The sequence below is a fragment of the Phalangium opilio genome, unplaced genomic scaffold (genome assembly GCF_054372755.1).
Source record: "Phalangium opilio isolate 3A_F unplaced genomic scaffold, DU_Popi_V2 ptg000105l_1, whole genome shotgun sequence".
NCBI lineage: Eukaryota > Metazoa > Arthropoda > Arachnida > Opiliones > Phalangiidae > Phalangium > Phalangium opilio.
In genome coordinates, this window is record NW_028324207.1 from 9533013 (window position 1) to 9561005 (window position 27993).

The 27993-nt window shown below is 35.4% G+C and overlaps 4 protein-coding genes across 6 annotated transcripts in view; 2 read left to right on the plus strand and 2 right to left on the minus strand.

Moving 5' to 3' along the window:
* Window positions 1-753: 753 nt before the first annotated feature.
* LOC149629877 (uncharacterized) lies at window positions 754-8218 on the plus strand. Its single transcript, XM_089851559.1, has 5 exons — window positions 754-1086; window positions 2014-2155; window positions 2931-3720; window positions 3791-4062; window positions 7662-8218. The coding sequence occupies exons 1-3, from the start codon at window positions 919-921 to the stop codon at window positions 3197-3199; spliced, it is 579 nt and encodes a 192-aa protein (XP_089707685.1). The 5' UTR covers window positions 754-918; the 3' UTR covers window positions 3200-3720; window positions 3791-4062; window positions 7662-8218.
* A 973-nt stretch (window positions 8219-9191) lies between these two features.
* LOC149629878 (uncharacterized) lies at window positions 9192-12871 on the plus strand. The gene is made up of 4 exons (XM_089851562.1): window positions 9192-10006; window positions 10070-10344; window positions 10409-10566; window positions 10713-12871. The coding sequence occupies exons 1-4, from the start codon at window positions 9448-9450 to the stop codon at window positions 12631-12633; spliced, it is 2913 nt and encodes a 970-aa protein (XP_089707688.1). The 5' UTR covers window positions 9192-9447; the 3' UTR covers window positions 12634-12871.
* LOC149629879 (uncharacterized) lies at window positions 12645-14692 on the minus strand. 3 transcript variants are annotated; one of them, XM_089851565.1, is made up of 3 exons: window positions 14439-14692; window positions 14242-14359; window positions 12645-14166 (listed from the first exon to the last, which is right to left on the minus strand). In XM_089851565.1, exons 2-3 carry the CDS (start codon window positions 14350-14352, stop codon window positions 12856-12858), a joined length of 1422 nt encoding a protein of 473 aa, XP_089707691.1. In that variant the 5' UTR covers window positions 14353-14359; window positions 14439-14692; the 3' UTR covers window positions 12645-12855. The 3 variants fall into 3 exon arrangements, with proteins under 3 accessions (XP_089707691.1, XP_089707689.1, XP_089707690.1); XM_089851563.1 differs by having other exon boundaries at window positions 12645-14359; XM_089851564.1 differs by having other exon boundaries at window positions 14242-14692.
* A 5391-nt stretch (window positions 14693-20083) lies between these two features.
* The window catches only part of LOC149629880 (uncharacterized), a 47258-nt gene continuing 39348 nt past the window's right edge, over window positions 20084-27993 (minus strand). Inside the window, exon 3 of the mRNA XM_089851566.1 lies at window positions 20084-27381. Within this exon, the coding sequence (XP_089707692.1) occupies window positions 26396-27381 (986 nt within the window). The 3' untranslated portion in view covers window positions 20084-26395. The remainder of the gene's footprint in view (window positions 27382-27993) is intronic.

Sequence of the window (27993 nt, forward strand, 5' to 3'; positions counted from 1 at the left end):
GGCATGATCATGATCTATGGAGCTATGACTTAAAAAAAGGATCTTGGCGCTTACCAGTTGGTTCGATCTCGCAACTGCCCTACGATATTGAAAGTTTGTGAATCTTTTAGGTAGTCGTTGAGACGTGTGAACAATCTACCAGGGATAGATCTAATTTTAGAAGTAGGAATGGAGAACAGAGTAATGTGAGCGTGCGTTAAAGTCCCGGACCCCCTTTCACGGGACGGAGAGGGGGTATGAAAGAAGAGGCGGGGGGTCATAGCGACAGAGGTAAAAAATAATTACGTCACTATTTTTCGTCGTCCCCGTCAGCAACGTCATCAAAACGTAGCTATTTAAGTGAGCCAATAAGATAATTTAAACCTTACATTACGTGTTGGAGGAAGGGACTCGGACTGAAATAAATACCAACCGTTCTCCATTCCTACTTCTAAAATTTAATCTATTCCTGAGTCTACTTAAGCGAGATAAGAGACTTCTCTGACGTGTACGTAAGATTTTAGAGTAGTCTGAATAAGCATTTATAGAAAAATGCGCATTCTTATTAGAGTTTCCATTTTAAAGATTCATCGTTTCTACATTCGAAGAATGTGATGTAACGGTAAATATTATCAGTGGCACTGATTTAGTAAAAAAGTGCCTTAGTTTCGATGTTTTCTGCACTCTGTTGAGAGAGTAAATTTTGATATTGTACATTTCACTACAAGTATTTTATTATTCAATAAATTATATCAAAAGTGGATGAAAGGAAAGTATGAAAATGGCCTTAGAGCCATAGTTAAAAAACACGGCCATCAAAGTTTCGTCAATCACTATTGTGTTAGGAGTGACTAACGTTCATCCGCATACATGTATCCTGATGCTGACAAAAAGTAACATTGACCTTCTTGTACAAATGATCATTTTCAGAACGACTCAATGGATCCGTTGCTATATACTCAGGCATATGTCGAAAAGCTTTCGCCAACTTCTATACTTACAGTCCCAATCATGTATAGCTACCAAAGAATACTCTCGGCAAAAACCCTGACGTTCAACGCTGCTCCAATCGGAGCCTTCGATGACTTAAAAATTATTTCGAATGGAGTAAGAACATAATTGTTGTTTTACATTTAATTCACACCAGATAAGCAAAATTCAGGAAAAATTCAGTGTTCTAAACGAGTCACGATTTAAAGGGAATGAGAAGCTTCGTTTGAAAAACCTCTGATTTATATAACAAAAGATAAAATTATTTTCTGTGAATTCAAAAATATCAAGCTTTTAATTCTCCCATTTCTGCTGGTTATTTGGCCGCAATATGCATCTGAAAATGCTTCATTTGAAATCCACTTTTTATGAAAGGCTAAAACGTTTCCCGTAGGCTGACGTCACAGATATATTTTTAACATGAGATGGTGCCACTCTCTCCGCTATCAGACCCAGAGTTTAGACTGGCGAGAAGCTCGAGGCGCGTAGAGGATTCCCGCGCTTTTTTCCTCAACGTCATAGTGATGTCATAAAACGGGCGAACAATCTCGACAAGACAAAATTATTGATATATCGAAACTGAGTTTTCGTGATTTTCCAATGGATTTTAAATATAGAAACTTTGGTACAATTATATTAAAAACTTGATATTTTGAAAGTAGAGACTTGAAAGTGTAACATAATACCACTTTCGTGGTAAAATATGATATGAAATTGTAAATTCGCATTCCCTTTAATTATGCTGACCTAGCTATATCTAAGCCAACATAATCTTTCATGACGTATCTATTCAGTCTGCTAACAGATCAGTTAGACTTTGTACCAAAAATAACTATTATCTTACTTGTTTAGAACATTATTTATATAAGGTTTTCCTAAAGTATAATATGTTCTATGACGTTTCACCTACGTCATTTCAAGACAAGCTCTCTTTAAATACTAGCCATTGACCAACTTATGGAACATATCTTATGAACATTTGCTTACGACAATAAATTTGTTATTACATGTAATGTTAGCGCATTAATTTTAAACCTTATTCAGATATGGATCGGATTGGGTTGCGTCATTATTCTGCTGGTGGCGGTTGACATACTGCACATGCTGGTGATGGAAACTCGAAAGTCATTGGTAGCTGTCGCCTCACAAAAAGTCATACTATATTTTGGAGCCATTTTGGGAAAAGGTGATGAAGACCGGCGTCATTTAATTGTTAATAAATATGTCAAAGTCATGATTGACTGACTGATTATCAACACCCAGCTTAAAACCGGAGCCTCCGAAATGAACTAGGCCCATGCATGTCAAATTTTATGTAGGGAAATATCCAGTTTGGCAAGGAAAATATTTTCACCCAATATGTGCACGAGATGGCGCTTATATTACCGTTGTGACAGGGGTCTTCCTTAAATTATCGTTGATATTTTAGGGGTCAGTCATAACTTTTTTATGATAGAGAAAAGTTTCATCCTAAAATTAACGTAAATGTTTTTGGGGCTATTCACTTTTTTTGAATCTTTCGGTTAGATTGTATTGATGACAAAAAATAAATTATTTCAATTAAAATAATTCAGTAAGAGTAATAAAAACGTATACTTACAATCCGCGACCTTGGCCCAAATACTTAAGCAGTCGACAGGGTCACGGGGTTGAACTTTGTTTATTTTACGGTAATATAAGCGCCCCCATGCGTAAAACCACGGCGAACTAAATTGGTTACAAAAATATTCTCGCTTCGCGACACGCATGGGCCTAGTTCATTTCGGAGGCTACGATAAAACGCTTTACCTAGAAGGCTAAAATTGCTTTACACATAAAAAGTCTTAATTTAAAAAGACAATTGTACCAAAATTTAAAAAGAAAATTCAAACGATTTAAATCTTCAAGTTGGAGACGATAATGATATGTTTTGGAAAAAAGTGCTCACGCTTAGTGTGGAATTTAATTTTTTTTTCATGTAGGATTCGATATTCCTTCGTCACTAGCTATTCGCTTCAGTGTTGGCTTTTTCCTCTTGATAATTGTCATTTTCGTCAATTTGTTCAGTGGAGTCTTGAAAGCAAATTACTCATCACAGAAAAAAGAAAACATCAACAATTTAGAGGATTTATTAAAAGTATCCGGGGTTCACATAGATAATACCCCGTTGATTGAGGGATATGTTCATCAATTGGTACTGATTTTTTCTTATTCAGGGTTCATACAACTTTTGGAAAACCAATTACCCTGAGATTATCAGGTTTTTCCCCATATGCTTCCCTGAGTTTTCCAGATTTTTCCATTATATACGGAGTATCCTATGGAGCAAACGTTAACGGAGGAGGGGGAGAAATAGGACTATTACATAACCAAAGGACATCCTCGTACTTCTAATATAACCACAGTTATGAACTTCCCAAGTTTAGTGTAATGTTATTCCTATGGAGGGTGGTATTTTTATAAATACTTTCCTCAATTACTCGGCCTCCGTTTGACGAAATCACAAGTATTTGGTATGGTTGGATGGGGGGGGGGGCAAATAGGACTTTAACGTACTTAAAGGACATCCCAGTATCTCTAGTAGAACCACAGTAATGAGCCTACAAAGATTAGTGTAATGTTAATCCTATGAACATTTTGCTAAATTAATCGGCCCCTGTTTGACGCAAATTTCCCTGATTTCAATAAATTTTACTAAAACTTTGAGTTTTCTCTGAGGTTTTTGTCAACTATTTATTTCCCTGACTTTTCCAGGTTTTCCCTGTTTTCCAGGTTTGTATGAATCCTGAATTTATGATAACAAGACTTCAAGGCTATCCTATAAATCTTCCAATCATTTCAGACTGAAGATGAAAGGCGAATTTTCTTGCATTTGAAGTCAGACGGGAAAACATTTGATTCAAAAAACCTACCTAGAGGAAAGGCTGTTTGGTTTGCAGATATATTTAACTTACAGATGATTATGGCTAATTACCAATACCAAAAGACAAAGGATATGCCCAATCAATCGGATTTAGAACTTCACATAAGTTCGGCTAAGTACATGCTTCAACCGAATGTGCTACGTACATATCCCAAAATGAATCCTAAAGTCCGAAAGTACATTAATCGAAGGTAAGTTTACTCTCCTAGTTCAAAATAAATCTAGTTATTTCAAAAAGCCCCGTGAAATCACTTTAAAATTAAATCTTCAAACTGAATTTACAAATAAATCAATGGAAGAATATTTCTTTGCCTCAAACAAACTTATTTGCGCTATCGATTAGAAAAATCTAATTACGACCGATTGAGGACCATAGACTAAATAATATAAATCTATATCTATATAAATCAAAGTCCTGACTGACTGATTAACTGGGAGATAATCAACGCCCAAGCCAAACCGCTTGCGCTAGGAGGCTGAAAATTTGCAGGGACGTTACTCTTAAGTTGTAGGCGCGTACTAAGAAAGATTTCCCCCCAATCCGCCGCCATCTTAAAAAATGGCGCCCAGAAATGTAAAAACTCTTCTCTAAGCAACAAAGTCCGCGCGTTTCAACCAATTTCGCAAATATTTAGTATACTGGTTTCCTTTAACCTATAGACGGGCTGAATGCGGTCTTTCGGGTTGCCAAAAACTTAAAAAGCCTTCTTTATGGAAGATAATGTCCGCGTGAAAAGTAATAAAAAATGCATCCCTAGGGGCTGACGGGCAACGCCGAGTGCCTTAATTCGCTCCTAGGGTACGGTTACAAAAATTTTAGTCGAATCAGTAAATTCCACCCATTCTTTATATCATTTTGATGGTAGTTCTTATTACACGCGAGCGACGCCGCGGGAATAACAGCTAGTAATACATATGCCTCTTTTCAAAATTCATAGTCACGGTACTAGTAATATATAATATAAAATTAGTATCAAACTCTCCATTTAAGCCATGTAAACGACATTTTCTTGCATTGAAATTTGTTAAAAGTTTCTAATGCCACCTATTATGAATTTTGGCTTTAAATAACGTAAAATATTTGTTTAGAAAATTTTCAAATTTTATATTGTAATTAAATCGTTAAAGGTCTTGAAGTTATTATTATGATAATTATAAGTGATTTACTTCATAATAAAATTATGATAAATAGATGGCGCAAAAAACTAACTTGGAACTTTGATTTTAACGACTGAGACTAGCCCAAAGCCCAATGGCAGAGGAAGAAAGCTGAAAAATACTTGTTATTTCGCCTTCTAGTGGCAGATAGTAGCAAACCGGATAGTGGGGAGGGATATGGGGGAATCAACGTTCTAAAGAGGGAAGCATCTAACTTCTTATTTTGTCTAGATGGCGCTTGCTATTCCCGGGATTTGAATCGGTATTTTTTCATAACCCCCCTCCATTTTGGGGGATTGAAAAGGGGAAGTAAGCTTAACATTGGTTGTTTAGTCGCCTAGTATGGGGCTCTATGGGCTGCCATCGGCCCTTCAGTATTACTTCTTCCATGGCCTTACACTGGTACGAGCAGGGATCGATTGGAAATGACGATGGGCGACCTGCGGCACTGAAACTCTCCCACGCCCCTATCCTTCGGTAGGCGATTGTTAAGTGCTGCCGCGTAGCGTCATTGTATTTGTATGTGGACTAGATTCTATTTTTAAGACAGATGGGGCGTCCTTTACGTTTCCGTACTGTTCGACCCTACCTAACCGCTGAGGATGCTGGGAGGACTACGGTGCAGTTCCGTAGGTGGGGGTAAAGAGGCACCGTTGTAGGTATGAGGGTTTCCACTCCATCCCTCTCACCTTCAAGGTACGGGGTGCGGAGTTTCTTGTGTCTTCCCCGGCCCATCGTGCTTTTCGCGGACCCCTTAAGCCTGGTTCACACCTGGCGAATTGAGGAGCGAACGGAGGAGCGAACTGAAGGCGCGAATAAGTAAGCGAATAGGTCCAAGCAGGGATAGATAGACTTTTTTAAGACGGAATGGGTAACAGGGTTATTCGGGTGCGCGTCCTAGTCCACGACCCCCTTACCCGTGACGGAGGGGTATGAAAGAAGAGGCGGGTCTTATTTTCGTTATGACGTTGTATGTATATCCGGGTCAAGTAAACGTCGTCTGCCCGTCGTCTGCTCATTCGTCTGCCAAGTTGGAATGGGCTCGGATTGTAATTTTTGACATAACATTGTTTAAAAATGGAAGTTACACAAGACATAGGGCTTGCAACTGAAAAAAAAACGGGGAAGACCCAAGAAAATTAAAAGTGAGTTAGAATTGAGTAAAAGTCTTCATAGATATTACAGCACGAACAGGTTTTAACCAAACACTAAGCTCACAAATCTCCTGACCATTCACTAAGCCTTGGTTAACTTCATCAAATTCGTTTACAAAATCATGAGGATAGTAGAAATTATTGGCTTAAGAAAGAATTAGCGAACACTTTTCACCTTTACAGATGTACTCCAAATCCAAAACACCGGCACCAAATTCACTAACAACCTTCTTAATTGCTATTAAAAACAATTCCCGAATAATTACCTGGACCCTCGCATTTAGACGGCTCCATTTTGAACCCCGGTGAAGACGCTTATCTGTACAACCATAGCCCACTCGATCCGCGCTCTATAGCTATAGCGCGAGCAGCTTGCGTCGTGACGCGCGTGATCGAGTGGGCTATGGTACAACGCAAGAGGGGTCGTAGTCATGGCGACCGAGGTAAACAGGAATTACGTATTTTTGGCCCTCCCCGTCAGCAACGTCACCAATTCGTAGTTTTTGTGAGCCAATAAGATAATTTAATTTTTTGGTTACGTGTTGAAGGAAGGGACTATATACTCGTCTATGAGTCGGACTGAAGTAAAGGCCAAACATTGTTTATTCCGTCTTAAAAAAGTCTATCTATCCCTGGTCCAAGCGAATGAAGGAGCGAAGAGCTGTCACACTAGGCAAATTGAGGGGCGAACTCTCCAAAATGATACCTGTAGGGGGTGCTATATTGGCGGGAAAATCAGAAATTTTGGCTGGTTTGTCTTTTTTCATCGTTTCCAATGGATGATAGAATGATAGAAAGAAGGTGCTTGCAATACATTGGGTAGGATTTTTGTAGCTAGAGGATGAACTAAATCCACCAGCCAAGAAAAAAATCAAAAGGACTGTATGGGATTTGATTAAACGTCGTAACTAATTCAGTATCTATAACCAATTGCGGAAATTAAGAATGAATGATAGAGCCAATTATAAGAAGTGGTTGAGAATGACTCCGACAACATTGAGAGTTTAGTGCAAATGGTGGGTCCTTATATTCAGAAGAACTACACAATTTCTATTGCTTAAAGATAAGGCCAAGTAGGATGAAAGAAAGAAAAAAATCTTCTTTGGTCGCTAGAAAATAGATTTTTGGGCGATAATAGATAAGAGCTGAGCAGCGAATAAAAAGGCCTCCTACCCACCCACATTTTATACGGGAAAAGCTGACCTATTCGCTCGTAAAAATAGTTTGGAAACTATTCCGGGCGAACGGGGTGAGCGAATGGCAAAAACTATGTCAGACTAGGCGAACGGACGAGCGAACTGCTCATGACGGGCTATTCGCTCCTCCGTTCGCTCCTCAATTCGCCAGGCGGCGGTGGTACAAAAACTTCTCCCACGGGGCGTAAAAGCGTAAGAGTGCCAATTTTGGAAGCAAAAGCTCTAGTATAAAAATGTGTTTCAAACTTATAGAGAGCTATATATTATTTTCTTATGTCATAGACTAAGGGCTTTCTTGGAAACGGGTCAAATAACAGTATGGCACCGCTCAGCAGAAAGATATTTGAGTATCAAGATGGAACCTGAACATCCCACGACTGAAACTGTAGTGCAGAAAATACAATTCGAGAACATTGGAGCGAAGGTCGCATTGTGGGCGGCGATGCTTGGAGTCGCTTCTTTCGCCTTCACCATCGAGCTACTGACCATGATTTAATGAACAATATAGGACTTTAACATAGTTAACATAGTTTGAAAAACAAGAAACAGACTATAAACCATTTCGATACCAAGGATCTGATACTTTCGAGACTATTCTGATTGGTTTATCATTTAGACCAATTTTTGCACCTAGCTTTGTATACACCAAGTCAGATATGCAAAATAAAAATGAAAGAATATTTTTTCTCACAAGGAAACACAGAGATGCAGTATCCGATGTCTAGCAATTATTACAAATAAATGTAGCTTTAGTGTAAAACTAGATATGTAAATCACAAATAAATAATTTATAATTACTTTAATGTACTATTTTTTTCGGATATTAAACTGCACGTAATTATTTAGTTTGAAACTTTTAATTTAATTTATTTGAGTTTCTGGTTAAAGGAAAGGTCTCCCATTGTTTAAAACAACTTTAACGACACGGAGAGGTATTACACTGGGCGTGACTGTGTGTGTCTGTCACCGCATTCGCAGTTGGCAAATCGGGCAAACGTGTTCGCAGAAAGCAATTTTTGGCTTCTACTACCATCGTTACGATTAAGAAGTACCGGCTAGGATTAGGAGAAACGTCTAGCCTACCAATGGCAGGGCTTCCACCAATGGTTCACGCAATTGCGGGTTTTATTATCTTTAATGGTGATTCAATTGCCTCATATACCCTAAATTTCCAATAATTGCTAAAGAGGCGTACTCTTGAATTCACACGTCAATAATAGCTATGTTAAAAATGATTTTAGAAATAATGTTTCTTAAAACGATTTAACTAGAATTATGGTAAATTAATGACGATTAAAATAATTAATATCAATTACATTTATTTAATTATTTAAGAAAAACCTCATAATAGCGTCTCGACTAGGAGAGGTTTATTTTGGTTTCCCAACTTGTTGGCTAAAAACATACATGGAAAAAAAGTTTTATTTTCTGATCGACTTGGGAACGCTGTAGTTGCCCGCTGTCGGATTTTAAGATGTAAGCGAAAATATGTCTAGCCAATCACCTCAGATAGCTCAGTGAAATTAAAATAACTTAGATTGTTAAAATTCAGTATCTTGTCTCAAATAAAAATATCCAAGATTGTAATTTAATAAACGATAAGATTTAATAAGATAAGAAATTTAGGTTTCTATATTTTAAACCTAGATGTCACTTTACTCCAAGAAGTATTTTCGACAGAGATTGATCGATGAAACTACACAGATATAAATACACTTTTGATTGAGACAATACCTGTCCATAATTATTAGCCAGAAGTGGTAAACCCAATGTATGTTATATAATCACATATTATGTCTTCCTTCATAAAATCAGAAGAAAATAGTAGAAGAAGGTCTCTCTACCTTTGAGCAGTGCAAGTCGTCCCATAACCCTGAAATATTCACCCACCACCCCTAAAATTTAAATCTAACCAATAGGAAGAAGGCACAAGTAGTTCTTGGGTTAGGATGATTTTGGTCATAAGCGCCCCTGTGTGTCTAGTACAGAAATTACAAATTTCGGCTGCTAGTTGTCATGTTGTGTAGTTGTTTCATTGTTTGGGTTAGGGTTGCGATTGAATAAGAAAATGAACGCGTCTACACAGTGTTATTCCACATTGAAAGAAACCACCGATAAGAAGACTCAAGCAGTATTCAATGGAAAAGTTAAATCTATTCAAGTCAAGCCAGAATTTAAAAATAAATCGACTACAACAGAGGATATTTACTTAGGCCTTGGTACAAGTGTTAACGCTGACGTTTCTCTGCTTTCTCATCTATCACAAAGACAATCAAGTTCACAAGATAATTTTAGCAATAATGTTTGTGATAGATTAAATAAATCGGCGATTCCATTAGGAAAGGAAACTAACCGTAAAAATGTAGTCATAGGCGAAATTGGTGAACAAAAACAGTGTGTAGATTTGGGTTATCTACCAAAATCGATAATATCAGTAGGAACGGAAACTTTTGAGAGTATTCAGGGTAAAACTCATATCATTGGCCAAATAGGCGCACTAAAACGGTGTGCAGATTTTAAGTCTCTACCAGAATATGAAGCTAAAGTTCTCAAGACTGCGAATGATGTTTGTAATAGCGAAGCTTTACGGCAAGTGAACCATTTATTGTGCGTTGAGAATAGACTCGGTAAGATATGAAACTAGTTATATTATTTGTATGACTGCTATAGTTACAAATAATTTTTTATAGATTTGGAATACCACTATCAACATAACTCTACTGCATCCTCTTCTTGCCTCACTGTTTCTCGTAGTGATATGTTTCAAGACCTGGGAGGTCTGTACGAGGTTCCTGTCAAAGTCCAATTTTCCTCAGATGGAATAGTGTCCGTTCTTCTAACTTTTAAACCTGCTGTACGCGAAACATTTTTCGATATCGAAACCTGTAAAATTGATAATAGTGTGGTTTTTAGAGCGCTAAATTATCTAAATCCAAATAATGTTTTTTGCTCGGGTATTAAAACTGTAAGTTTACAATATATAGCTGCTAGTTTGTTAATGATTACTAAATATATTTTTACTGTTACAGGAATTCGAATTTGCTAAAGCTACGTCATTGGATGTAATACATCATCCCTGTGAAAGACGTCAATCAAGGCATTGTCCGATCATATTTAGACCACCAAAAGCGTCGTCACCCAAAGGAGAACAAAAGTTAATTTGTCCCAAGTGTGCGTCTTTAGACAGGTACGTTATTTCCTATTTAATAACTAATAGCAGAATAAATTGTGAAAAACAGAAGAAAATAGATGTTTTGTATGATTTAAACGAAGCTAGTTTCAACATGTTTTTACATAAGTATAAACGCAAAGGCTCATTTTTATATTTTTAAGGTATCTCAAACGAAGAGAAAAGGATATGAAAGCAACAACACCTAGAACAAAATTAAGACGACGTCATATAAGCTCAAAATTTCCAATCGAAAGTCTAACTCCGAAAAGTAGGCGTATCAGAATAAAAAACATTCGTAACGATAGATATCGCCAAAAGACAAGAATAGCCAGGATGGAAAAACAACTTAAAGAAAACTGCGTCACGCTTAACCCTGAGCAAAGTCACGAAATGTCCCAAGTGTTGAAAGAGATGAATGAAAACCACAAAGGAAGAGTAGACAAGATTATTTTAGAAGTAAAACGACGCAACCCCTTGCTTGCTCAAGCTTTTCGGACAAGTTGGGAAACAGATAGCAAAAATTCTAAATTAACAGACTTCATAAATGATCAAGCTAAAAACCCAGGAACTAGCACTGGGAATAGGTTTAGTCCTCTAACATTTCGTCTGGCACTTAGCCTTTATTCAAGATCGCCAGCATCATATAGAACCTTGCAAGGTTTAAAGATTTTTAACCTACCAAGTGTAGAAACTGTTAAAAAGAAATTGCACAAAATAAAGTGTGGCCCTGGTATAGACATTGAACATTTAAAGAAAGAGAGTGCCAGATTCAAAGCAACATTTAGCTCCCTAGAAAAACCACCACCACAGGATGGAATTTTGGTTATGGATGAAGTAAAAGTCATTGGGAAAATGGTTTGGAATGGTAATAGCAATGAATTTATTGGTTTAGCGATGAACCCAGAAGAAGTACCTTCTTTGCATAATTTTTATAAGACCAAATCAGTCAATAATTGTCTTAAAGCTGAATACGTTCTACAGTACATTTGGAGATGCGCAGGAGAATTATTTGATGTTGTAGGTCCTTATTACCCAAGCAACGTACCATTCGCTCATGAATTATTAACCGCAATAACCCAAAGGGTCACGTTTTCATTTCAATCAGTTGGATTCATAGTGTCAGCTATAGTATGTGATGGAGCAAGCTCCAACCTTACTATGATTAAAAATAGTCACGGTGTTTCGGGGCGATATGCATTTACCCAACAGCAAGATGGAACCTATGACTTTGAAATATCACCAAGAGTACAGAACTCTTTATTACCTGACAGGTGGATTTATTACGTTATATGCCCTAGTCACCAACTAAAAAATATGGTAAATGCTTTGAGCCACTCCAAAGAAGGTGGAACTAGGGCCTTTGAGAGAAATGGCTGCTCATTTGGGTGGAAGCAAATTGAAGAAGTGGAAGCTAGAGAGATACAAAGGAGAGACAGTAAGGAGTTGACCCAAGTAAAGGGACTACGGCATTCGTATATCATCAGAGACTCTTGGACCAAATTAAACGTAACCCCCGCGAAAATATTACAACAATTACCATTCCTCAGTGAGCTCTATAATTATACACATCCAACCTCGGGTGATCCACCAAAGGATAGCAAAGAGGTTTTGGCTTGTTACGATTTTCTGTTTGCTTGCCATCTAATATTTGAAAAAGGTCTTCTATCGCATAAGAAAACATATTGTGTAGAAAGTGAACCAATTCAAAATATGTTGAAAGGTTTAGCTTATTTTGAAGATTGGGCTAAGGAAACCATCGAACTCAGTCTTGAAGGCAAAACTTTCTTAGCCTGGCAAACGTGGGACTTGCTAAGAATATCGGTATATGGATTTATAGGGTTTGTAAAGGATTACCATGAAAGGTATCCGGACTCTTATATTTACCCAGTTAAAGTAAATGGAAGTGTGGTAGAAACAATGTTTAGCCAGTTGCGTTTCATAACAGCGGGAAAATTAACAGGTTCCAACTTTAAAGCATCAAGGAGATCATTCCTAATAAATTCTGAAATGAAAACAGAGGTAAAGACTGGCGAAAGATTTTATCGGGGAACCAATATTAATATACCCTCTATTTTGGATTAAAAGGACATATAAAGCAAATAGTTATTTTTATTAATCATTTGTACGAGCTAGGAACTATTTGAGATATTTGGCACTTATTTTATCACAGTATAATAGCAGAATATATTTTCTTTTGACCATAGTTGAAGACATTTTAAAATAGTAAACCTTAGATATGTTAATAACTATACAAACAAACTTGAACATGAAATACTTCTACTTGTTCTGGTACTTATAATAAACTTAGTACATGAAATCATTTTTGAAACTGTTTTTTATCACTCTCCCTCGAGAAGAAGTTTGTACTTGACTGAGATCAACTTTAGCAGGTACAGAAACTTGACTAGTACAACCGTTATCTTTCGATCGTTTCTTAATTTTAGCAGTGGCACTGGCTGTATTTTTGATACATTTTTTCTGAATGAGATCATTTTTGGCAGGTTCTGGAACTTGACTAGCAGAGCTATCAGCTTTTCGTCGTTTCTTGGAGCTTTTAATGTTATTAGTGGCACTGGCCGTAGCTTTAACAACAGACTTTGTTTCAGTGATATTATCTTTGGCTGGAACACAAACTTGACTACTGGAACCATCATCTTTCCATATGTTCTTGCAGCTTTTAGTGTTGCCACTGTTAGTTTTGCCTTCACTGAACTGAAACAACTTGTCTCGTAATAGCTGGCCACCCTGACCCCGGGACTTATCATTGATATTTTTGGCTTCATTTTTTCCAAAAATGAAGTCATTCAATAAGGCATGTCCGAGTTTTCTTAAATAGATTAATCGGAACATTTCAACTATTTCTTTCGTAAAATCTTGACTAGTAAACTTTGGTATTAATGCCAATGCAGAATAAAACATTTGTTTCAGATCTTCATCTTGAAGTAAAATGGCCATAGTTTTTTTGATGACATTGGTTTCATCTGATTTAGCCCACTTTAAGTAATGAACACCGACAAAAGCCATAATTCTCTTTAGGTATATAATTAACTTCTTATGTGGGAGGTGTAAACCTCCACTATCCCTATTAGTTGTTGCTGCTGGAACAGTTTCTGATTCAAAACTATCCACATTTGTTTCTGGTGACTTCTTTTCATCACAGAGAGACAGACCAATTTCTAAGAGGACACGTGCTTCATTTCTTTGCCTTAATGATAAGTTCTCATTATGAGCTCGACCCTTGTTAACGTTAATCATTTCCCCTAATGCACCACCACCTAGACAATACGCTGAATATTGTTCATCTGTAGCTTGATTTCTTAGAGAATCTTTAAGTGGCCGCGATTGCACAAATGCCGAAGTTTCAGCTTGAGCTTTAATAATCATTATTTCGTTTTCATTGTGGCAATCTAACATTGCATGCGCTAAGTAATTCAAGATCACAACTACGTCAGCAATAACACCATCGGCTTTAGAATTTATGTATGGTTTTAATATTTTTACACAGTTGAAATCTTCGGAATCTTTGGGTTCATCACCTCCAATTTCCAATGTTCTAGCTGAAATACTATTAATCCAATTTTGCCATTTGTTCAAGAAATGTCCATAACCTCCAGCCTTTTTATTTAAATCGTTAGGTTTTTCAGATTCTTTTAAAATATAAAACTTAGATTTCATGTTTTCCAATAATACTTGTATTTCTCCTGTCTCTTTAAGCCTTTGCCAAATTTCGTTTCGGCTAACATACGATGTTACTACTTTTAATTCTTCCCTATCGCCTTTTAAAACATTTGACAAGTCCATTTTTCACCTAGAATTTCAGAATCACTTTAATTTAAATCAAAAGAACTCTACAGGCTACAGTATAAAATAATTAAAACTCTACTTACATTCTAATTAAACCAGTGATCCCCTAAGGTACTAGCAGACTACAAAATACACATGGAGACATAGTCCCTGCTTCAGTGCTCAGCTGACGCGAAGCGGCGTAGCGCACAATGCGTGACGTCACTCTTGTGTTAATCCGCGATAAAATCGAGACTTTCCCTACTCCCCCTGGGTAGGTGAATGGCGCGAAAAATCCGTAAATGGACGCCTCGCGAGTATGCCTGAGTAACCTTCTTCTACTATTTTCTTCTGATAAAATTTAAATTATTGCGCCATTCAAGGGTATTTTACTCTCAAAAGCTATCTATTTACAAGCTTAATAACAACATAATTCTTGGCTTCATTTTTTATGTTCAATAATATTTTAGGCTAATTATCACACTATCACATTGGGAAATAATTGGAATTTCACGTGGTTTGCAAACTAATAAAAGTAATTGTTCAACAATTCATGCTTAAAATTCAAAGCGTATAAAGAAATCAGATGGAACCACGCTTCCTACAACGAGTGTTCTTAATTAAAAATAAATGTTGTTGCCTTACGTATGTACAATTAATTGTGCTGTTTATTTAATGTAAATTAAAACTTATCCGTTAATTCATGAACATTTTTCTAAATATAAAAGGAATTAATTATTAAATAGGGAAACAATAATAGATGATCTCTTACTACAAAATAATTAGTCTTAAAATCGAGGACTACTGTGCCAATCATTGTCTGCTAGCCTGAACCTCTTACTCCTACGGGATTGGTTGAATTTTCAGAGGCAACGGTAAGGTCATGCCTCTAGCTAGCAGACGCCATTAAACCATAAAATATATATTACCTAATAATTGGCCGTGAGTTTTTGTGTGTAATTAAGTTCTTTTTTGAAAGTTGAGGAAATAATTTATTGGGCTTTGAGAAAATCTAAATTAATGCGGTGAATTTAAGCTTCATTCATTGAAAAGATAAAAGTCTAAATTGCAGGGTTCAGTAAAAAAACTTAATTGAGTTGCACACTTATAAGGCGTACTGGTAGTTTTACAGAGGGGTCGGACATTTCCGAAAAAATTGAAGTAATTTATAAAATGCGCACGATTTTTTTTTCAGATTTTAAGATTTTAGACATTTTTCTTCGATTTAAGGATTATTTTCCTCATTTTGAGATTTACAGAAAATTCTCGGATTATAACAAAAACCCGGATTTTTCTCGAATTTACGGATTAAGTTTTTTTTAAATTTAGGCCTACAATAAGAGATACTACAAAAATTTCGGATTCTTTTTTTGAAATTCTACAGGTTATTTTAGTTTTCTGGATTTGGGATTTTTCTAAGATTTAGAAAGCATTTTCTCGTGTTTACAAATGAAAAAGAAAAACAATTCCTAATTTTTCTCAAAATGTACGAGATTTGTAGGAACGTCCGACCCCTCGACTTATTCTATAAGTGAAAAGTGAATTTAGACTGAAACAGAGTGGCCATTGGACACGTGCCGCTTTTAAAAATCTCGTAAACAAGGGAGTTGCCAGCACGATGATGCCTCAGCCGGTAAATGGCGCTAATGGAGACGCCTTCTGCTAAAAACACTGGCAACGCCGCTGCTCACGCTGTCTAACAACAAAAGAGAATATATCATGAGGTGTGGAAGATTAAGCCTTTGCCTGGACTTCGTGTTTATGGAACTACATTCGGTTTGTTTCTGGTGGTTGGCTTCAGTCTGGGAAATAAAGATGTTTTTAAAACTAGTCCTTGGGACTAGTGACCCCCTTAGTGTCCTAAATAATAAACTGGTCTCCGGAGTGGTCCCAGCCTTTGTTGTCCAATAGATTTGCAATTAATAAACTGGTCCCGAGGACCAGTAACCTCCTCTTCTTGAATTTAAAAACTAGTCCAAGGAATTAATAAACTGGTTTCGGACCAGAGGAAGTGCACTGTTTTTCCCAGACTGATTGGCTTGTTTGCTACGCGTCTCATTGGTTGGAATATGTCGTCTGCTTAATGAAAAATCATTTTGGAGCCAATTAAGTCTCAGTGTCAATAAAACGAATATGTTTTTGTGAAAAGACAGAAAATAAATAATGAAAAATGAAAGGTTTTTGCTCCGATTCTTATATTGAAACTTTCTCAAATGGTAAGTTTGCGATATGATGCAAGGTAAAGCCTGCTTAAGCAGACTACTAAACAGACAACGCGATTCGTATGATTCACCGAAACTACAACCCCAAAACGCTTAATCCTCTACTCCTCTTGCTACATTCTCATTGGTGTCATATTTTCTCCTATATGGATTTTTTAAAGTGTTTTAGAGCGTGCAACACAGAAATTGTCAGCTTTAAAACAGTCTAAATTGTATATTGCAAACAGATCACTTATTTCGTGTTTTTCAGCTTTTGTTTATGGGTGGGAGGTTCGACGGATAATATTTTTAAGTAGTGTCTCTGTTAAAAGCTTTCTCGCGTTCTAGTCCAATTTGTAATCGATATAATTAAATACGGTACTGACATTAAAACGAATGCACAGAGTGGATCAGATCAGACAAACACTTGTTTTACGTTTCTGTACAAACAACAGAGAAATTATTTGTTTGTCAAATGTCAGAGCTACCCGAAGTTAATAAATTTAGTGGCTAGCTTACCCTAAATTAGTGGGATTCCCAATGGATTTATTTGAAAATTCGATTATATTGTCATTAATAATAAATCATTGATAACGAGTTTAAAGAGGTTTTACACTTGTTTGTTTTACGACGGGTTTACTGATTTTGTCAATGTCACAAAGGTGCGTTCAGACTCACCGACCGAATGACAGGTTTTTTTGGTAATTATACACAAACACCAGATTCTATTTAACCTAGACTCTGAAATTTATTATTTAGCCTTTCATGAATGATTTCATTATGTAGTCTAAATTAAAGATGCTCGGATGTTTAAGGAGAGTGTAACATCTACATGTATTTTTAAAAGACATTTTAAACAACTGACACATTCAGTAAAACGATGCTTAATTAAGGGTTTTTCATAAAGCAAGTTAATGCTCTCTACAGGCTGTTTGACGCAATAGCGAATTCAGAACGTTGAAATGATAAAGTAAAAATAGTCAATAAGAACTATTCTAAACAAGTTGGGAAACCAAAATAAACCTCTCCGAGTCCAAACGAGGACTACCTACCCACTTAAGAGGTTTTTCTTAAATAATTAAATAAATATAATTGATATTAACGATTTTAATCGTCAGTAATTTACCTTAGTTCCAGTTAAGTCGAATTAAGAAAAAGCGGGATTGAGCAACAAACATCCAAACTCAGAAACTATCTCATTGATAAAATTTGTGGGTTTGATGAGAAAATGTTCTGTTCAGTTTATCCGCGTTAAAAATCAAATTTTAACTATTACCAAATTCTAACCAGTTAATAAATATGAAACCATTTCACTTTCCCTTTAGCTCTATAAAAGGTTAGTAGGGGTCGAAAAGAAATAATGAATCGCAACTGGATTAATTTGTTATTCAAAAAAAGATTGGATTTTGTTGGAGTGAGGAACTAGATTCGCGGGTTCAATCGTCGATAAGCATTATGCATTTTCAAGGTAGGCGCGTGAGGGTTGGAATCGTACATATCCTAATCCGTCTGGCAACACTACAAGGGTATATTCGAAATTTGCGCTTCTGCTCTCTCTCTCTCCCTTCTGTTCGCGGTTGGGCCTAATCTCCCTCGAAAGTGTTCGTCGTTGGTCGATTGAGGCATCAGGCACGTAACTAATTTACATAACCAGGGGGACCCTTTTAAATACCGTATATCAAGGGTGAGAACGTGTAATACCAATTGTAATCTCCGACAGAGCGGGGAAAACGTAAAAGGGAACAGATTATATCGATATTGACATACGCTTAATTCCATGAATTCACTTAAAGTTGACGCCCACCTTTAAAGTTTCAACATGTTTGCCTAAAATGGGGATGCTTAATCTCTCTATTGACGTGTGGGAAAGTGGTGGAAATCATGGGTAGAAAACATTCGGTGTAGCTGTTTTGCTATTAAGGCGCGTTCGCACATACGCGAAAGAAAACTATTTCGTCTGGATATTAAGGAAATTGCTTTTCAAAGCGTTTTTACCTCTCCGAGTGATGCTGACGTTACGGAGAGGTGTTACACTGGACATGTCTGTATGTGTGTCTGTCTGTTACCGTATTTGCAGTTCACAGAAAGCAATTTTGGTTTCTACTACATTATCATCGTTAGGGTTAAGATGTACTGAACGCGGCGATCAGCAACGGTTACGCGAAACGTCTAGTATCCCAATGGCAGAGCTTCAACCATAGGTTCAGGCAATTGCGGCTTTTTTATACTATATATATAAATTTACAAAAATTGTAAGCAAGATGATCTCTAGAAGTCAAACGTTAACAATAGCTATGTTTAAAATGATTTTAGGAATAACGTTTCTTCAAATGACTTAACTAGAATTAAGCTAAATTACTGACGATTAAAATAATTAATATCAATTACATTTATTTAATTATTTGTAGATTGTTAACAGGAGCTGGTTTTCAAGTTTTGTCTAGATAGTGGGGTGTCTAGGTGGCTATAGCTTTTGCAGTTTCTATCCCTGACGGTGGCACCGGGTGAAATAACTGGCATCAAACCTTTCTCCAAAGTAGAGGGAAAAATCAAAAATCGCTACCAGGGGGCCAACCGCCGATGTCTTTTCTAGTTTATTCAATTATGCCGAGTGAGGAATTACTGTTTCCTATTAAGCTTTTAGTTCTCATATTATTTCTAGTAACACGGCTAACCGAATTATATTTACCAACCAAGTTTGCACTACGAAATCTAATATAATATATAATAATAAGAACCAAAAATAATCTAATACCCTAGATGCCTAATAAACACCTATTTTTGTCGGAGAGGTATTGAAAATCAAAACTTAATATCAAACTTCTGATTGGTCTACCCATAAAGGTAGCGATAAAACGAGACTTCCCGTTGTAAAGTATCATAAGAAGGTCAACATAAATGTCTCACCTTTTATTAAATATTGACTTTTGCTCTTATAACAAAATATTTTAAAAACATACCAGTGAAGTGCAGGCTTCCAATCCAGTTACGCTTGTAGATTTTAATGTCTTATTTGATTTTCCGTTCTAATTAGATTTAATGGACCCGTAAAAAAATCCCATACTAATTCTTTTTCCACAATACACACTGTTTTGAGAGCCTCAATAGTTTGGTCCTCCATGATTGGTCAGAATTTGTGGGCAACTTATTAGAACGTTTTATACGTATAGCTGGCCGTCAAAAACAACGTGTTGCTAGATGTTTTTCAACGTTTTTCGATCAGACACGGAAATGAGGTTTTAATTAATGATAATAAGTTAACAACAAGGACTCTAAGCAGACGATAACTAAAACTAAATAAAAATCTTCGAAGTTTTTTTTAAGGATTTTAAGTAAAGCCGAGAATAACATGAACCGAACTGTGAATTCAATTTCAAAATGCTGTACTACTGAGGGAAGCTGATTTTTTTTCGGTCAATTACCTATTAAGATTAAGAATAGTTTTATCGAGGCAGGTATGCTGAAACGGAACAAAACTTTTAACGTTGCAACTATCACTCACTGGAAACGCAACAAAAACTATTTTAACAAATGAAAAATCACAATACTTTTCATATCTTATACTTTATTGAACACTTTACTAGTTTTTCAAATAATGTTTTTTATACCTGCAATTTTTTTTCCTTTGTTTTGTTTAGAGAAATTATTACACTTTATAATTTTTTAAACAAGGTAATTTTTTGGAATTTTTAAATTTTCATATTTTTTAATTGTTTTTAAACAATTTTTTTTAATTTTATTTTTTATTTTCATAATTTGTTTTTCATAATTTTTTTATAATATTCAACAACAAATGCAAAATTTGGTTGAAAAATTTTAAACGAAATTGACGAATTGAGCTGCTAGAAACTTCGATTGGTTCAAAAAATAAATGCGATCGCGTAACGCGTGTTATACTAAACTGCAAAATTGTTAACGCTGTTGTCCATTGACGTTTCTAAACATAAATGAAATGAAAATTACTTGGTTTCCTACAGCATTACTTCTAGGAAACGGCATTAGAATCACTGAATATATTTGCATAAATTAAGATCAATTAATAATAATCGGTAATAAATAATTATAACAGGAATTTATATATTTTAAAGCACCAAGAATGAAAAATGTGTTCACTTCTTCCTTCCGCGGTAGACGAATTTAATAAAAATATTTTCTTTTTTCTTTTTCAAACTTAAGACCATTAAACACAGATGGACTGGAATGGAGAAACGACGCGTGGTTATTTTAGGGCAGCGCCTTTTTAGCGCCACGCCGCGAACAATATCGAAACTTTTTCGACTCAAACCGTGATCTATGAGTCGAAAGGTTTCAGGTCTTTTCCGCTAGGGGTAATGACAAGCGATGCCATTAGAAGAACGGGGGTTTTAGGGCCACGCCGCGAACAATATTGAAACTTTTTCGACTCAGGCAATAGCCATAACATGATCTATGAGTCGAAAATTGCGGGACTTTCCCACTAGGGGTAACGACAGGCGATGCCATTAGAAGAACGGGGTTTTAGCTTATCATTCCAGTTCATCTTAGTTCAAAACAGGGTCAGAAACTTCACCATTGAATTTCAATGATCTAATATGATACTTTAAAAAAATCGTAACGCGTTACAAGGTAGAGCTTTTCAGACATTTTTCACTTTTGCTGCTTCTAAAATACTAAATTCGTGATTATCGAATTGAATAACATACCAAAACACTCAGAAAGAACACTAGCAATTAGTGGGATTTGCAGTTTAGTAAACACGCTTATGCAACAGGCGAAGTTTTCGGAAATTCTTACCAAATTTCGTACAAATTAAATTTAAATTATCTAAATTTTGCCGATTTATTTTACCCGTTGTTAAAAACACTGAAGTATTTGTGCCGTGGGTGCATGCTAACTAATACAGTTAGTTTGATTATGAAAGTTGGGTTAATTAATATTCAGTTCAATTAATTTGAATTTTTTATTAGCAGATTAATTATTTAAAACGGACGTCATTTTACGTATATAATTAGTTATCATTCATTTACCCAATTAAAAATTAAATTATAAAATTAACTAAAATCAAGAGAGAATTATAATTACACGTATTTATTTAAAATCATCAATTAATTACCATATTATATACATTTATTTATATTCATTCTATGATACAACTCTTGTTCTTTCGGATATATTTATTTACCGAAATTACTTCATTAATATAATTATTTTTAATTATATAAATTAGACTAGAATTACGGGGATCTCGGCATGTTATCATTTTCAATAATTAATTAAAAGGGACAGGACAAATTAAAATTATAACTAATAAACAAAAAAATGAAATGATAATTAGAATGATTAATGAAAAATATTCAGGCTGGATTTTTTTTAGTTTTAATCGAAAGAGGGTATAAAATATGGAATACTTCAAATTGGAACCATGTATTTATCTATAAAATTAAGGAAGATATAAGCATTTAAACTTCCAAGTGAAGCAGACGACGTTTAAGGTCTAGAGTAGCCAATTAGAGTCCCCGCACATTATTACATCATGATCTGCTTTACGGAAAGGCCTAAAGATAAATGCTCGTATCTTCTTTAATATGTAAGATAGATGCATGGTTCCAATTTGAAAAATTCATTATTTTATATTGTCTTTCGAATAAATTAATACAGAAATCAAACCTAACATTTTTCTTCATTCTAAATTTGTTCGAAAGTTTTTGAGAACGTAACTAAACTTAAAAAGAAAAGTAAATTGTTGCCAAGACTTATAATCTCCTCGGTATTGTCATGGTTATAATTCGTTCAAGGAAAGAAGAGATGTGAAGGAAATATATCTATTGCATTATTTAATTTTAATTAATGTTTTATATATTTTAAAATTTTTGGATCAGTGCAATTATTAATATTTTTATTACAGTTTTAAATTGGGTTTTTAGTTAAAGGCCGACTTCCATCGAAAAGGGTTCTTACGAACTGAAAACCGTGCATCGAGAGTAACAATGGAGCGACCGTGCCGATTTTCGAATCCCCGCTGGACAAAATTTTGAGGGGTTCTTACGAACTGAAAACCTTGATACGGGGGTTCTTACGAACTGAAGATAAACAATAGATATTTTCCTTCAGAGGGTCGTAAAAATCGGGAATAAAATATTTAAGAGACTTTCTATTGTTTATCTTCAGTTCGTAAGAACCCGCATAGCAAGGTTTTCAGTTCGTAAGAACCCCTCCAAATTTTGCCCCAGTGGGGACTCGAAAATTGGCACGGTCGCTCTATTGTTAAGAATCGATGCACGGTCTTCAGTTCGTAAGAACCCTTTTCGGTGGAAGTCGGCCTTTAAGGTTAGGGCTCTTGTTTCTTTGGACGAGATATAGTTGCAAATAAAACGTAACTTCGAAAGAGCAAAAAATACAACAGATAAATGCGAACAAACTCTTAATACTCAATTGAGGATATGTTCACACTGCGGTTTTGGTAACAAAAAGCATCGTAGAAATGTTAGGCGAAATTCATGGTGTTATTTTATAATTGTTTTATCCAAATTGAATAAGTAAACGTATAATAATCAATTAGAAGTATTAATTACAGTTTAAAATTATTTACAGTTTGATTCATTAAGGTGGATTTTAAATTTACTTATAAATGCATTAGGGCAGATTATTTAAAAACGAAAGTTCTGCATAATTTGTGTAAATTTAAGTAAAAAAGATTGTAAATAAATAATTAGAAGAAACTTCTAAATTAGGGAAAACTTTAAGTATTTGTAACTAATTAAAATTTATAAAGAATTGTAAATAAATAAATTTATAAAGATTTTTAAATTATGAAAGTTTTTTTGTCTTAGCCATGTGTCTCCTCCGTTAAAATTATTTATAAAGTTACATCATGCTATTTAAAAACAAATTTGTTATCTAAATTCAAATATTGTAAGAAAAAAATAATAAAATTTATAAAAAAATTTAACTTATGAAAAATTATAATTATTAGTGAATTTAAAATATTGAAAGAAAAATAAAATTTATACATATTTTTTAAATTAGGAAAAATTATAACTATTAGTAAATTAAAAATATTGTACGAAAAAATAAGCGGTAAATTATGAAAAAATAAGCGGTAAGTTATGAAAAAAATAAGCGGTAAATTTTGAAAAAATTGTTTTTTAAGTTATAAAAAAACCTTGTGATATTAAAAACTGATTGTTAAACGTTTACGAATCAATATGGATATTTTATTACAGTTGGGAAACTAATCCATATTTTATTCTGTCTTTTAAATGAAAAAAAAATATATGAATTGAACAATAATAATTATGCTTGAATTTACAAAATATAAATTTTTACTAACTTGTTTTAAATCGGTTTTAAACACTTTAAAGCTAAGTTCATAATTTTCTACAGTGTGCTTTTTGTTACCAAAAGGAAGCATTGCGAAGGCGAGAGCTAACTTTGTAACGTAGCTCATGCGCAGATCGTCTAATGTGTCTCGATTCTCACTCATTAGGAAATGCTGCCTTACACCATACTTCTTAAATAATATCCTCAGTGAAAATCAGATTCTACAATTGAAAATTACCGTTTGAAATAATGAAACACAAAGATTGAGACTGTCCCTAAAAGGTCTCTTTTCAGCATTAATTGCATTTTAAAATTGTCACTTGTTACGTAAGTAAATCTTCACTTTCACTCTTTTAATACTATCTATACTGCAACCTTCGTTAGCGACATAATGTAACCAGTTTAATATGGGATTAAGGTCCCTATCAAGGTTGCAACGGCGACTATATACGACTCGGAATTTTAAGGCACTTCATTTAAATGGGGTTCAAGTTGAAGAAAAGGGTTAATTGTAACGCGAAAAAATTCAATTTTAATTAATACCATGGACTTTATATTTATAGAGGACTTTTTTAAATCTCGTTTCTACTGGTGGGTAGTTTTCGTCTGTCTTACGTACAAGGGTTGGTTCGAAAATATTCTTCGAATAGTAATGAAGTATACCGAAGCAGGCGTTCAATTCTAAATGCGTTTCAAAGGGACTACGAAGAAGGCATCGGTGGGTGGGTAAAAATTATTTGTAATACGTCACAGACAGCACGTGATGCCAAGATACAAAGGCTCCTCATGCAGTGGGACTGGACATCTAGTCCTTGGTTTTTGAGATTGCAGTGCCAATTGCATCGGTGTGTTGGTAAAAATTATTTGAAATACGTCACAGACATCATGTGATGCCAAGATACAAAGGCTCCTCATGCAGTGGGACTGGACATCTAGTCCTCGGTTTTCGTGAGATTGCAGCGCCAATTCCATAAAGTGTTAGTTTTCGAAATAAAACGAACTAAGTTTCTTTGAACCACGCCTCTCCTGGGTCACGTGTCTGTAACGTATTTCAAAGAATTTTTTACAAACACACCGATGCCTTCTTTACAGTCCCTTTAATATCACATTTGATCATTAAAATTAATAAACAATTTGTATTTTTGCATTTTTAGATACTGTAAATTTGTTAAGTCTGTTTTAGTACGTAATAGCGTAAGAAATTAACTTAAAACGTGTATCGTTTGATCTGTAGTTCACTTTAAATCTGAGACGAAATTTTTCGCTTTAAATTTAAATTTGTCTTGATTTCGCAACGACACCAGTCCTTGTATTACGTAATATAAACAACAAAATGTTTGTTTGTTTACCAGTCCTCTATACGGGCTTGTTCATATCAGAATTAAAAAAATTTGTATTGTGAACGTGCATTGTTCAATTTAAAACAATTTCGCAATTTGATCTGATCGACTTTGGCCTTTATAAATACAAGTCCATGATATATTAAAACCTTTGATCATTATAGCCTTTGAGTGTCTTGTGAGGCAAGAAAATATGGTTGAAATTGTGTCACCTCTCAAGTCACTTAAACACTTTACAAATATAAATGCGAAAATGCGTTCGACGCTCGTCTGTTTTTTTTTCTCTTAGCTTTTTAAGGCTATTTTGATATGTGTTATTATATCAATAATAATTTTTTTTATTAAATTGGGCCTCGGTGAAAATTCGGTAATGCTGTAGGCGAAATTTGATTTACAATTCGGTGTTAGAGATAAAGATAAGTAATAGATAGCAGCATTGTAAGCTTTAATTAAAATTTACAATCGGAAAAGATGAAATTAAATGAGAGATGTTTCATGTAAATGCAGGTTTTTCAGGTACTATCGGTTGAGGAAAGGTTCCTTTGGAAATATGGGTTGCATTATAACCTAATAATTTATTTTTGTCTTTGAAAATAATAGGTCTGAATTATTATATAAGATTCTGGTTTTATATTCTAAGTAATTTGTGGAAACTAGAATTTACCGACATTTCAAGCAGCTTTAATTTCCTCAGCAGATAGTACCTTTAATTTTGACGAGAGATTCAGGTTGAGTTGATTGAGAGCTTCAAAATTTTTATATTAAAATTTTTAATCAAAATTATCTCTTACTTTCGTGAATTATATTTAAGAAAAATTTATTTAAAAGTTTAAAGTTAAATTTAAATAATTAAAAATGATGTTTTTCATTTAATTTTTAATATTATTTCAAGTGATCAAGTTAAAAACTTAAACAAGGTTCATATTAAAATTCATTTTTTTTTAATTTAAGTTTTAATATTATTTCAAATGTTTAATTTAAAATTTTGAATGTACACGAATACATTTTAAAATTATTTTAAATTTTAATGTGTGTCCCGAGCTTCAAATTTAACTGCAGCCAATCAGAGCTATTCTGAATCCACACTCGACATACTTAAACCAAAACCTGGCGATTTTCATGAAACCCGTTTTTATTATAAAGTGTTTAGTAAAGTCATGTTTTTAAGTTTTAATTATTTTAAATTTTGATCGATTAATATTGAAAGCTAAGGGGGGGATTTCACCAAGGCGGCCACCTTCCCGTGTTGTGCAATAAAGGGTTAATGCCGGACATCATGTTGTAAGGTAAACAAGGATGCATGTCCGATTGCAACGAGGTTGGAACAGTACCATCCTTATGGTGATGTACCGAACCGCCGGAACCATTACCGCCCGAGGGTTGGCAAGGTTTACCGTCTCGAACTAAAACGGGTACGGCTACCCTTCTAGGGGATGGTAGGGGGTTCATGTCCAAACCTTTCTCACTACGCGCTCGTTTGGTCTTATATCGATGGTTTTGAAACCAAATTTTCACTTGGGTTGGAGTTAAGTGAATTTGACTGGCTAAAAATTCCCGTTCCGGTGCCGATAAGTAGCGTTGAAGTCTGAATCTCTTCTCTAATTCGAACGTTTGTTGTTTGGAGAATAGAACGCGACGTTTTCGTTTCTTTTGAGGTTGATCGGTTGGATCCGAACCACCACCGTCTATAACGGGTTTACCATCTTCGTTTAAACGAACAGTTAACCCGGATGGGCGACTATCAGATTCGGAAGGCGAGTGACCCATGGCACCCGACACTTCGCTACCGTCCGAACTCATCATAGATCCATCATCGGTCGAAACCGCGTGAACCCCGTGTAAGCCATGGACAGAGTGCATGCCGCGTGACCCCGGACTTACGGAACTCCTGGGTCCCGAGGAGTGAGGTTTCCCCGGAGTGTCCCGGCTGTTGTCCCCACCGCCAAAGGTGGATAAGACATCCGTGTCCGTGGGTAGACCCGGTGAAGACGCTTGAGGTGGGGAGGAAGAGATGTTGGGTTTGCGATCTTGGTGGTGACTATGACTTCCTAGACTGGCTGAGGAACCGGCTGCCGAAGCTACCCCGGAATGATGGTGCGAGTGCGGTGGAGGCATGGATGGAAGCGGACCCATGTTTAAAGAGTCCGCTTCCGCGTTGAAGAAGTGGTTCGGAGTTGAAATCAGATTCTCTAAAAATCCCATCTGGGCTGTAAATAAGAAAATGAAATCAGTTAAATATTTTCAGCACAAGCTTATCCTAAGAACCAATGCACAGTTTCAAATGTACAAATTTCAACGTTGTTTCAATTAAGAGTATAATATAATCTCTAGAATGACCTGAAAAAAAAGTTGAACCAGTTTTTGACAAAAATAAGAAAGAGACTTCTACGAGTCGAGATGTGCAATTATTGCTCTTTATTTGATAAGCAACTGCATGTCTCATTAAAATTAAATAATTATTCGAAGCTATATTCAAAACTAGGTCAACACTATTCTCTCATTACACATCAACAAAATTCTTAGTTTTCCAGAATGAAGCAAGTAGTCCACTAAGCCTGGTGAAACCGTATCGTTAACGTAACGTCACATATCCAAATACGAACAGAACGCCATCTGATAACGTTTCTTAAACGATGCTTTCGGACTTAGTTAATGGGCGCCCTCTTTCGGATGATTTAGAACTTTAAACGGTAACGATACGGTTTCGCAAGGCTAAGTGGACTTCTTGCTTGACTGTTAACGTGCAATTATCTCCAGTAGCTCAAAAGAATGCAAACTTCGAAGCTATAACCCGATCACGATCAGACCATTAACTATGG

What these genes read in the sequence shown, in the direction of transcription:
- LOC149629879 (XM_089851563.1), bottom strand. Translation starts at nt 14,352, where the DNA reads ATGGACTTGTCAAATGTTTTAAAAGGCGATAGGGAAGAATTAAAAGTA.
- LOC149629877 (XM_089851559.1), top strand. Translation starts at nt 919, where the DNA reads ATGGATCCGTTGCTATATACTCAGGCATATGTCGAAAAGCTTTCGCCA. An exon ending in TAAAAATTATTTCGAATGGA is followed by an intron (nt 1,087 to 2,013) that starts GTAAGAACATAA and finishes AACCTTATTCAG; the next exon opens with ATATGGATCGGATTGGGTTG. An exon ending in TGGAGCCATTTTGGGAAAAG is followed by an intron (nt 2,156 to 2,930) that starts GTGATGAAGACC and finishes TTTTTCATGTAG; the next exon opens with GATTCGATATTCCTTCGTCA.
- LOC149629878 (XM_089851562.1), top strand. Translation starts at nt 9,448, where the DNA reads ATGAACGCGTCTACACAGTGTTATTCCACATTGAAAGAAACCACCGAT. An exon ending in GTGCGTTGAGAATAGACTCG is followed by an intron (nt 10,007 to 10,069) that starts GTAAGATATGAA and finishes AATTTTTTATAG; the next exon opens with ATTTGGAATACCACTATCAA. An exon ending in AAGTGTGCGTCTTTAGACAG is followed by an intron (nt 10,567 to 10,712) that starts GTACGTTATTTC and finishes TATATTTTTAAG; the next exon opens with GTATCTCAAACGAAGAGAAA.